The 12,038-nt window shown below is 39.5% G+C and overlaps 3 protein-coding genes across 3 annotated transcripts in view; 1 reads left to right on the top strand and 2 right to left on the bottom strand.

Moving 5' to 3' along the window:
• Positions 1 to 204: 204 nt before the first annotated feature.
• LOC306969986 (claudin-7-A-like) lies at positions 205 to 3,274 on the bottom strand. Its single transcript, XM_079565799.1, has 4 exons — positions 2,878 to 3,274; positions 1,112 to 1,276; positions 942 to 1,026; positions 205 to 858 (listed from the first exon to the last, which is right to left on the bottom strand). Exons 1-4 carry the CDS (start codon positions 3,098 to 3,100, stop codon positions 711 to 713), a joined length of 621 nt encoding a protein of 206 aa, XP_079421925.1. The 5' UTR covers positions 3,101 to 3,274; the 3' UTR covers positions 205 to 710.
• A 2,102-nt stretch (positions 3,275 to 5,376) lies between these two features.
• Positions 5,377 to 12,038, top strand: part of LOC306970234 (uncharacterized protein) — a 149,672-nt gene continuing 143,010 nt past the window's right edge. Inside the window, exon 1 of the mRNA XM_079566111.1 lies at positions 5,377 to 5,391. The gene's annotated coding sequence lies outside the window, so the exon portion shown is untranslated. The remainder of the gene's footprint in view (positions 5,392 to 12,038) is intronic.
• fgf11b (fibroblast growth factor 11b) overlaps positions 11,161 to 12,038 on the bottom strand; it is a 30,073-nt gene continuing 29,195 nt past the window's right edge. The window contains exon 5 of the mRNA XM_079566181.1: positions 11,161 to 11,422. Coding sequence (XP_079422307.1) covers positions 11,286 to 11,422 — 137 coding nt within the window. The 3' untranslated portion in view covers positions 11,161 to 11,285. The remainder of the gene's footprint in view (positions 11,423 to 12,038) is intronic.

The raw sequence follows: 12,038 nt of genomic DNA, 5'->3' as shown, positions 1-12,038 counted from the left end.
ATGGCTTCCATAAAATGTGCTTACTTCAGAGTAAATTACGTGAAATTGAATAATTGTAAGAATTAGGTCCTTAATTTCGAGGTTCCTTCATCAGCATCAAACACTAAACCCTTTACAACATTTATGGAGTTTGGTTTATTTTATAATACAAGACAATTAAAAAAAAAACAGTGCAGCAAGACAAACAATTACACAACCACTTCCATCATGCTGCACAACATGATGGCTTTACTTTACAATGATGCATGTTTCATTTAAGCTTTAAGTTACAAAACGTCTATTGAGCAACAGGTCTTATAAATAAGGCACAGACAATGTTGATTAAGCATGGCAAGATGACCTCTACTGCTGTTAAGTGAAGGGCAATCCAAATCGATGTGCATGTTCAGTGCATTCAAACATGTTTACAATTCCTGAACAAGCTTAACATTACAGTTCTGAGGTGTACGTGTGTCACTTAAGCGCTTGAGGTGGAATCTTTAGACGGAGTATACTAAACTGTATACAGACAAGCACGCACTGACTAAAAGACAAATTGATCAAATGTGAAGTAACCAAATAAAAAATAAAAACTTAAATGTTAAAATATCTTACAGTAACAACTCAGTGGCCCCTAAAATACAAAAACCTGCCTGCCATACAACTGGTCTTTCTCTGCTGGGCTAATTTGAAAGTCAAAGTGTTCCTTCAGCCTTATGGTCCTCTCCTGTTCACACATAGTCCTTGTTGGTGCTGGGAGCTCTGGGATACTTGGGGGAAGATTTTTCTCGTGGACAGGATGCTGCCAGCATTCCACCTCCAATGACGACAAGGAAGGCTCCAGCCCATGCGATGAAGATGGCAGAACCAAACTCGTACCTTTCAGGTAGAACAAAGTTAACATTACAATTCCTGCAAATGCCGCCTCCCCATAAAGATAAGGTTATTTGACTAATACTCACTTGGTGTTGACAGGGGTGAAGGGGTTGTGGAAGGCTTGGATGATGTCATGGGCATACCACGAGCAGGCGACAATTGAGCACAGTGCTGTAGGGGGGAAAATAAATGAAATCCTCATTTAATAGATCTTATTGAGTATGTCAAGATGCAGTATATATTTAAACAGTCTTACATCCAATAATCAGGATAATTCCACCAGTCATTGCAATCTTGGATTTCTTTGTTTTGTCATCTCCACCGCAGGTTGTGCACTTCATTCCCATGCAGGCTACACCCAGACCTGCCACCGATACAATAATGCTCACAATCATGAGGGCGCGGGTTGCCTGGAGGGCACCTGGAAGAAAAGTCAGATCAAGTTAATCCTTAACTTATGTTTTTTACTACACTGAACAGGTGTGCAAATGGCAGAAGCCTTTTGGTGATTGCTGCTGTACATAATAAAAACATTTTCTAAGTGCTGAAGTGAGACACAAGCACTCCAACAGGTTTGTTGGAGCCTAACAGAGTGCCTTGTGTTTCCCGAGCATGGTAGCCTCTCCCTGGAACAACGCTCCACAGAAACCGTCTCAAACCGGAAGCATTGAAGAGCAGTGGGAGGAGGGGGCAGGGAGGGCCCTGTGTTTGTGTGCGGGACAGTCAGAAACAGGTCTGACCAGGTTTCAGGTTTCATTATGAGTAAGTCACTCCCAATTTCACCTACTACCCGCCGCTTTTCAGCAGGTGGATGTTCCAAACGTTTCCAAGTAACTGTGCCCACTTGTAAAAGTTAACAAAAGAAAATTCTTGATATGCTTCAAATTCCTTGGATGAAAAATTGTTGATTTAGAACAGCTATGCCAGTTTACTGACCTATATAATCTGATATTCAATCACATTTTTCACCACAGTTTATCAAAAAGTATTTGTGTTCACACTTGAAAAGGTGATAAGACACACTGTAGAGTGGATACATTATCAAGTGTAGGAGTTGCCAAATCAAAATGGACAACTATTTGAAATTCTATTTTTAGTTCAGAGCATTGATTCCTACACATTGGGTTTTTGGCTTGAAGGGAAAACTAGGTGAGCCTTAACTGCCAACTGTCATTAATCGGATGACCCATATAGCCACTGTTTTCAGATACAGAGATACAGGGGTGACCTTGTTCTTTTACAGTCACATTTTAATACTTCAGAGAAATAAAATGAATAAATAAATATAAATGGACGTCAATTTAACGCACAGTGAGATTATTCTACTAGTCAAATTCATGTTCATATTTTTTCAATTTACAGTTATAATATCAAGCATTGATATTCCAGTTCAAGTGCTGAGTCATTTATTCTATGTTGACCCAAAACACATAAGCTATTGTTTAACCTGTTAGCCCTACCTGTGGTGTGTTTCATGCAAATGTTAGTAGTGGGGGGGGGGTGCGTGCGTAAGGAGGAGAAAAAAAGAAATGTAGAGAACCAAGGCCCCTGCATTATCAAAAAGGTCATTCTGGGCCAATATTCTGGCAATACAAGTCCACAGAATTGTTCCACAGAAAAGGTGAGGCCCCCCAAGATGTTTCAACAAATCTGCTCGAGTGAAAGGAAAGAGTTAATCAGTGACAGAACCGGTTAGACGAGCAAAGTGTATCCAGCCACAACCTGGGAACTGTAAAACGCAGCCTATGGGCTTGGTCCCCTATTTTCATGTGTATGTTACAGCCCACAAGCAGAGTCTGCGGGTTTTTATTCTCGTATTTTTAAGTAAATATAATGAACATTTGAAGTTTGAGCACATAGCCACTCTCAATAGGGAGCAATGTCAATACTTTGGCCTTTTTTGGCGATCTTGGAATGAGAGAAATAAGACTCAAACAAACAAAACCCAGACCCTATTAAGTACAGGCCTATTCCACATTATACCCCAGGGGAAAAGCGACTATAAAAAGCAATGTGACTTACTGTTGAGCTGCAGGATGGAGTCGTACACTTTGCACTGGATTTGGCCTGTGCTCTGAAACGCACAGGACATCCATAGTCCTTCATACATCGCGATTGCTGTAATGATGTTGTCGCCGACATAAGCAGACATCTTCCACTGAGGCAGGATGGTGCCAATGATCAGTCCAATTAGGCCCAAAAGAGCCAAAGCAAAGCCTAAAATCTGAAGACCGGAGTTGGCCATTGCACCTGTTCCGTAAGCAAAACGATGAAGACGACGTGCACCTGCAGACAATGTAAGTTCCTTTCTCCGCGCGAAATAGGCCTCTTAGAACAAAGTCCTCTTTTATTTAATCCGCGAGCCTTCGTTAATAAAGCACCGACGAGCTGAAAAATGTGAATCCCCGCGCACCTGTTCCTGAACCGCGCCTTGAATGAAGAAAGAGCAGCGGGAGCGAGCTTTTAGGCGGTTTCAACAGGTGGGCGGGGACGCGCACGTAGTTTCGACTCTTCCGACGTCTCCGTCAACAAATACCTGCAGTTTCATGATGTAAGTGTAAGTGAAAATGATCCAGTTATTATTGGCTACATGCGAATATATGCTCATTTTGGTGTTTGGCTGAATGGATTTGTTGTTGTGACTGTAACTGAGAATTATTTCCGCGAACATTAAACATGTGACATTACGGTTCCCTTTTTCCACACCTTCTTTCTGCTTAAATGTAGCTTTCCGGTCTTTCTTGGCCAGTGGCATGCAAGGTAAACTACTTTCTAATGTTTTGAGGTACTTTATTTTCGGTAAGCAAGCTTATACAAATCTCAGTAACATAGGCAAATCCATTAGGCTATTTGTTTATAAGGCCACATTTACAATTGCAAATAAGCCCTTAAAGAATATAGGGCATATCAACTTGCAAAAGCATTCAAACGTTCAAAGTCCAAAGCCAAACACGTTACTTCCTTTTTTGGATACTTTTTTACCATAAAAACAGAAGTTACATTGCAGTTCATGCTGTTGTCATATCGGAAGTGGCCTATACTTTATGGGCACATCATAGCCTACAGGTCATGGAATGGAATGTTTATTTCTTGGGTTGGTTGTCACATTATTTTTTTATTAAAAAAAGAAAAAATAATAATAATAATAATTTAAAAAAAATCCAAGTTTTACATTCAGATTCTTGTGCTAGTATGATTCATTCACTCAGAATAACTAAAATTATGAAATTATTAGGTTATGTGTAGGGAATTCAAAAAAAGAATAATAATTCACACTAGAAACTCTTAACTCTAACATTAATAACAATAGGAGCAACCAACCCCACTCGTTGTGAGAACCTACTTAGGACATGGGGAACATTGTCCCAGTCGGTTTCCCTGTCCATGAGGGTTAATAAGTATTTACTAAGTACTTATTTAAGCTTTCTTTTAATGTGTGAGTGACTCTTGTGGGATGTTGTGTTGTGATGAGCAGTGGACTTTACAAAAAAGTTTGACAACCAGCCCCAGTCTCTCCTTATTTGCAAAACAACTGTATAGGATATTTTCTGCTCACTAATACTACTCACACGCTCACACAGCCATAGCCTCAACTTAACTGTTCTTTCAATTAATCGACAAACTGGTTTAAGGAATTGTCCCTAAGCAGTTTACAATATTCAAGAAAATAACAGTGACAGGCACAAGTCAAGTACAAACATGTTCGATTCTCATATCCATAAGTTTATTGTGCGGCTAAAAATAGTCGTATCTATAAGGTTTCGGTGGTATTACGCAATTACATGCAGTAGTAGTTGCGTTCAGGTGAGTCACACTGTTTGGATGCTTTAAAATGTTTTTAACTTTTCACAGTGTCATGTGACTCATCCTGAATCTGAGTGTCTGAAGATGTTTGACAAGTTGTAATCTCACTAGGTGATCTGAATCAGTCGGGTGTTTTTAAAATAGGAAATAAATAACAAAATAAAATAAAAAAGATTACTTGGACTAATATGATTAATATAATGGACCTTTATATGAGTCAGTGCCATAAGGTCTATTTCATCATATTTCCAGGATTAGTTTGTAAAATTACTTGCATTCAAAAAGTGAATTTAAAGGACATATTACTTATTTGTTTTGTCCTTCTGTATATTATGTGTCTGCCTTTACAATATACATGGTTCATTTGTGAAGTCTACTCTTTTCAATGTGACATTTTCATTAAGCTTTAACCACAACATTCAGGTATCAGTGAGTCACAGTGATTCAACTACTTGTGTTACTGTACCTGCTACATGAGTCATGTCTCTGAGAGAAACCAACTCTTTAAGGTACTATATATTTGCTGCAACACCACCATCTAGTGCTTAGTATGAGTAAGACTTACCGGAAGGCTGACAAGCTTTTTACTTCTCAGCTGCTTTGTATTGAAGGCATTTAGTTCTGCCTAAATACCCATATTGATTACAAAACAACTAAACTATCTGACACTCTACAATTTTAACCCCAACACTCTTGTTTCAACCCTTTCAGTTCAGGCACAGAAAGAGCACAGTTAAAACAATAGAATAAAACAAATTATATGTCAAATATTATGCAGCCCTAAGAATGAAACATTCACAAAATTGTCTGACTGGAGATTGTAGCTGAATGTGGAAACGTTATTAAAGGCAAGTAAATCAAAATCTGCTCCTAATGGGCAGATTGACGCAGAAAAATATATTTTTGCACTGGGTAATCAAATAATGGATTTGGATGAGGACAACATCACCATGGAGACGAGCAGGAGATGATCCCCGCTCCCAGTAAAGTTACAGTCAGGTCTGAGGAAACAGGTTTTTAGGATTTTTCAATCATAAAAATATCTGCGATAACATGAATGCAGGTATTTTATTCTCTTTACTGGGTGAAATGTTTCGCGGTGTGGCTTTAACAAAAGAAAAAGTTGGTTCCTGTTCCGTTTGCAAGGACAGCATTTGATTTAAGCACTTAATCCGTATTTGCTGAATTAAAAAAGTAAACATTTCTGGTGTCAAAGTGCAAACTGATGATTGTAATCTTTGTTAAATGCATACCCCCATGTGATTAGAGATGGTTCGGTAAAGCAAGGGAAGTAGAAAAGTAAACAAGTGTGACCCTGGCTGAGGTCACTTCATCAGGAGGAGAAAAGCAGTGCGCACTAATCTGCCAGATCAATTTAGGTTGTTCTTCTGGAGTGAGCCGTAGCCTAATTATCATAATCTCTGGGACATGATCTAACATCCATTTGCTATGGTTATCACAGTCAGAATGTAATGTCTAATTGACTGGTGGGTAAGTAATTGCTGCTATTCATCCGTGGGAGACATTTTGGTTAAATAATCCAAGTTTATAAACAGATTACAATGTTCACTTGACAAGGCACGAAGTGTCAAATCAGAGCTCAAATCTTTTCTAAGGAGGTCATACTTAGAGTTTATTGCTAAATGACTTTTTATGAAGATTATTGCTATTCTCCACACATCTGAGGTTTTAATGTATTTCATGGTATTTCTTTAGACGATAATGGATGCCCCTGCATTGCTGTGGACCCGTTCTTCCCGCAGCTTGATGGACTGGAACAGTGTCACGCTTCATGCCTCTACACAATGTAGCAACTGGAGAGCCGTGTCGGGGGAGGTCGGAATAGGGACCATTTCAGAGCTTAATGTGTAAGTAGCCCATTACTTGATATGAGTTTGCAATGAAACCAATAATTACCACTGTAAATAGTTGCGAACACAGTGCAGGCATAGAGTTGAAGATGGTTTGTTAAGCATTTTAAAACAGAACAGCTCGTGCCCATTTATGGGAAATTTCTACCTTTTTCTCATCTTGACATGTACTGTTTTATTTCTTTTCTTTCCTATATATTGCCTGTTTATCTGCATTCAAATGTCATAAAATGGTCACACTTTTAACCTATTCCCTTCCTATCCCAACCAGTTCGATAGGAATTGCATTCACAAGCCTTATTCCAAACCATGTAGCTTTTATCCAATAGCAGATATGATTTGTTCTACTTGTCTGCTTGACAGCTCATACAGCGTCTTCTGGAAATGTTGATATGGCCAAGCGGGTTACAGAAGCTAACCATATGCAGCACATTAAAGGTAGAGGATGAAAGTGCGTTTAGGGCGGGTCATCAGGAGCCATATGGCCCTAAGCTGTTTTTCTGTGGAGCAGTACAGGATGGCATGCCTGAGACCGGTCCGATTTTGCGGAGGCTGACCGAGACCACTGTGGGAGTGACTGACAGGTCTGACAGGTGGCACTGTGAGCCAAGCTGCAACTGTGTAAAACTACTTCCTATTTATAAGAAACCTGATAAATAGGAAACAAGTTCTCTCTAATTCTACACCATGGCTCCTGTGGAAATAAGGCTTTTGTCACCTACCTTTTTTCACTTTATGACTTTGAGGGGCGTTTTCAAATGTTCTGTCTAACATTTAGTTTATATGTTAAATGAAGGACTCACACATTCAAATTACAATCATACAAATATATGTAATTTATTGAATAATATTTTTTATATAAGACATCTCCTTTAAATTCATTTGTAAGTTATTGTAGAAATATACACAGGTCCGATGGCAAACATGGAGTGAGGGTGATTTTTTTTTTCTTTTTTCTTTTTTTAGGGCTTGTGAGTTTACATACGGAAAGAGTCAACCCTAATGAGTGGGACAACAGTGACTAGACACATGCATGCTTTGCTATAAAGTTCCCAGGTTTGTTTGGACACACATAATTAGTATTGCAGAACAGCAGTGCCGTTGAAGCCTGCGGTTCCTGATTGTTACAAGTTAGTCCAAAAATGTTCCCTTTCTTGAAGCTCAGGCTGTCATTGCATATTTCTGGTCTTCGCTCTTGCATGGCTCTTCATGTTGTTTCCTGTGGCTCTTGTTGCATGAGTCCAACATGTGTCTAAGTTCCTGGTAAGTCTTAGGAGGCGTCAGAGGATTTCGGCTTTCGTTCTGTGTAAAAGTTTATGGCTTTTTTTTTGGTAAATATTCTTTTAGGATAGGGTTTGCTGTTTAATGGAAGACTATAGAGTGAATTTTATACAAGAAGAAAGTGGCTACGGACACTTTCTGGAAGACTTGCTTGACCGTAGCTCACAGAGATCACCAAGGTCATTGCTTTACTCGATGGGGCTGTGGTTGGCTTAAGGAGTTGTTACCCTGCTGCTTTTTTTCATTTTCACCAAGGTTAGACAGTAGAATAGAGGTTGATAGAAAGTATATTCCAACATTATAGATGACAGACAAGGATTCATTAAAAAACAACAAAAATATGCGGTATCTAAAATTTGATTTGGAAAAACTCTTAGACATACAGTATGCCAGTGTTCAATGACAAGTTATGACACTTAAAAATATAAACACAATTAGAATGGCACTTTCTTGGTAAAATAAAGAAATTCAGATAACTTTAAAAGCCCTGATCACAAAATACTGTGCAAAGTTATCACAGATGACAATTTTTCATCGATGGGTTGCTTAATGGACACCGATGAAGATGTGGAACATAGAATCATGAGGATACAAAATTATATTAGACAGCAGCGTACATCTTGTTGTGTCCCTGCCATTTTGGTGTATTAATCTAACAAAATATTGTCTACCTGCAGTCATTCAACTCATTCAAATTGCTTCTCTGCATGCCAGACATTTCAAACCACAAAAAAACGTAATTTGCTGAGTTAAATGTTTCTGTTTCCGAACTGATCCAAAAGTACAAGAGTCAAATATTACTTTGTTCTCATGCTGTTACAGAGTGCAATAAAAGCTCCCAAAACATTACCGTTTAAACTCTGAGGTGATATGGCTCCAGATTTGATATTGCCTTTTACACCCATCACTTTTATAAAGTCGAGGGCTTCCCTGGGTTTATATTTATGGCGGTGGGAAACTGTTAAGGTAGTTTTAGTTTGCCTCTGCAGTGCTCTCGACTCCTTTAAACTTGCTGTGCCTCTATGATGTTGAAGTGGCTCTTTGCCTTTGGAAATGGAAGAACTCTGTTGTTGTTGTTGTTATGGTTACATGATCCGACAGCACCCTCTGAGTTCATTACATGCCAGGAGAGTCCGCTGTGGTCCCTGGGGAAATTTGGGGGGTTATCAAACAATGGCTGTACTGACTTTTGGTCCTTATTGAATCAATCTATCACTGTTTTGTCTCCCTTCCCTCCACTCAGTCTTGTCCAAACCAACGAAGGGCACATCTTCGGTTGGTTTCCTTGAGTTCATTTTCTAAATTTAATGCATTAATGATAACTGTCATTATTGCTAAGTGACTATGGCATATCCCCCCCCCCCCCCCCTCCCCCCTCCCCAAATGTAGATATCGATATCGATATGCGGACACATGCTCACAGTAAAATATTATAAAGCACATGCAGAAAACGTTCACATTTACACTGGCAATGAGTTATCCGGGCAGAAAAAAAAATCATACAAACGATAAATTTAGGTCATTACTTTCTACAGCTGACAAATCGGTTTACTTTCATTTCTTTCAAAACATACCAAAAGCCAAGTAACAGTCACTTACATATATTATTTCTTAAGACCTACTTAGTTTCACTTCACAGTTACTATAAAGTCTGTACTCTTCCAAGTTTTTTACTCTCACCAAACTGTCAAAAACATCTTTGAAGAAACTGTACACTTCTGTCCACTTGCTGCATTACATTTCTAACACACTTACAATGACCATCTTTTGTAATACATCATTTGTATCTATCAGAAACATCTCTTGGTATTTGTTTAGTTATTTATTATAGACTATTTTTAAATAAACTGTATTCATATCAGTAATAGTTTTGTTAGCACAATTCTTCATTTGTTCAAAGGACCACATCCCCATATTTGGACTCTGACTGAATGATACTCCCTGTGGAAAAGCCCAGAAAATTAGAAACTAATTTCCTCCATAGACCCCATTTTTTATAAATAGCACACAGTGCTGTACATGCCTCTTTGTTCACATTCATCCTCATCTCCACAAGCTGCACAAGACCCTGCCAAGAATCTTGCTTATTTAACCACAGAAATGTCTTATCAACATTCCTCAAGAATACACCTTCTAATCCCTCATTGTTCCGACCCACCAGCATTAGCCAACTTCTATACAGTTCACACTTTAAAACTTTTAATACAACACACTGAATGCTTTCCCTTCACATGCTGTAACCTTTTTTTTTACATTCCGGTGCCTTCAAATTGCAACTTACTTCTGCCACCATTCTATATACGACCTGCCCTAAATATATATATTTTTTTTGCTGCACGATCTTTCCACAAACAATTGTATATCAGCACTGACAGGGCTGTTGAAAATGATGTCCCCCTAAAGTCCATATTCTCAAACATATGAACGCTACAAAGAAGACAGTGAAGGTTAACCTCTTTATCTCTGTCTACCCACTCGCTCGCACACTTACAATCCCACTGGGCATACACCCACGACACGGGGAGGTTGAAATGAAATCACAGAAACACGTTTTGCTCAAACAGCTGCAATTTTTTTTTTTGAGGCCGATTCTTCCAAGGTGATTTGATAAAGAAAGCGAACGGATAAGATGCCTGACACCACCCGAATAACAAGTGCTCCAGTTCTGAGGTTGTTCCTGGCTTTGATGTTCACTTCAAACCTGCTTTGTGTTGACAGCAGATGCAGAAAGTGAAGCGTGCGCTAAGAGGGCTATAGCCACATTGCTTTGCAGGTGACGGAGTTCAGACTCTTTCCCGTTAATGTGTTACCTCAGATGGGCTGGTGCAATAAGTTAACCATGTGGGTGTGAGAGAGCGCCTCCATCTAAGCCCTTGGTCTTGCTCAACTATTACCTCCCTATAGCATTTGTCTTTGACTGCGACAAGTATTTATGATATTTGGTTTTATGTTTTCACACTACTTTGAAAAGTTCTCTTCATTAAATTTTATTTGAGAATCAATTTTATTAAAAAAAATAATATATTGCCCGAATCTTTATTTGTATAGCGCTCAGCCTTTCTTTCAGACATACAGTATTTTGGACCACTCTGCCTTTTCCTAATCTTCCTGTGCTGACCTCTTGTGTTGTTAGACCTTGGTGATTAGATTATCTGGTCAGACGCTGGATGTAAATCAGGTAGTCAAAGCTGTATGTCAACAAGGTAATTTGAAAGAATCATGACCACGTGATTGTCAGGTGGGACAGAGAACTTAAAGGAGGCTGCATATTGGCAAGGGGCACAATAGCCCCTGGGCTTGGTTTCTCTCAGGTGAGTGGGGGGGTTGGTTGGTGGACTTCTTGTCCGTCTTTTGTAGTGCGCCTCTGGAATGCAGTGGCCCGTGTGAAGTATTCCCTTAGCCACCAGCAAAGCATAATGGGCGGCTGTGTCCGTGATGTCCCTGCTGCCCTTGTCCCACCCTCAGTCTCCTTCGCTATGAGGCGTCTGCTTTTGGAGCCTCTTTCCGCCCATTCTTGAGGGACGGTGAATCCGATGTCTTGACCGTTTTCCTTGGAGGACTGACGGGTTCACCGGCCAGCTCATGTAGCGATGGTTCTTTATACATGGCAACTGTAGATCAAGAGACACATTGGTTATTATCAAATACTCGGTGGCGGATTTACCACTTGTGATCTATGAGCCACCATTTCCCTTTTGTTTCAGCTGGTATTTACCTCTCTTTTTATCTCTGTTTTTTTTTTTCTTCTTTTTTTCAGAAGTCTAAATTGAACTGTTTTTATACATCTTTGCCGTTTCGAGAATCATCCAATTCTCTTCTTCAAAAGCTGTTATATCAGATGGTCCTCATGGCGGGGAGCTGACATTGCTGTAATAGCACCCCCTTGTGGCCAGGGGCGACTCCAAAAGACACTTGATAGACAGGATTCTAATGGGACTTCAGAACTCCCTAGAACGACTTAAAAGCCTGGCTTCAAAGACTTTTATTTTTTTCTAAAAAATTGCTATGACCCATGTGACAACACTGGGGTAGGTGAAACTGGCTGTTTTTTGTTCAGCAGCCCTAAAAAGTGGAAGTCTTTTCAGCGCATTGACAGGCTCCAGAGCTTTGTAAGAGGAGATTGAGCAGCCATATAAGTTTCACAGACGACTCGTGATCATTACAATGAAAGAGGCTGAATGGAACACCGGCTATCTCTAATTGCATAACTTCAAATCATAACAACGC

Source organism: Gobius niger, assembly GCF_951799975.1.
Source record: "Gobius niger genome assembly, chromosome: 11".
Lineage (NCBI taxonomy): Eukaryota > Metazoa > Chordata > Actinopteri > Gobiiformes > Gobiidae > Gobius > Gobius niger.
This window is presented reverse-complemented; position numbering and strand designations above follow the sequence as displayed.

Bases quoted from the DNA above. Each gene is read 5' to 3' on its own strand.
- LOC306969986 (XM_079565799.1), bottom strand. From the start codon at position 3,100: ATGGCCAACTCCGGTCTTCAGATTTTAGGCTTTGCTTTGGCTCTTTTG. The intron at 1,277-2,877 runs GTAAGTCACATT...CTTTTCTTCCAG, and splicing joins CTCCATCCTGCAGCTCAACA to GTGCCCTCCAGGCAACCCGC. The intron at 1,027-1,111 runs GTAAGACTGTTT...TCCCCCCTACAG, and splicing joins AATTATCCTGATTATTGGAT to CACTGTGCTCAATTGTCGCC.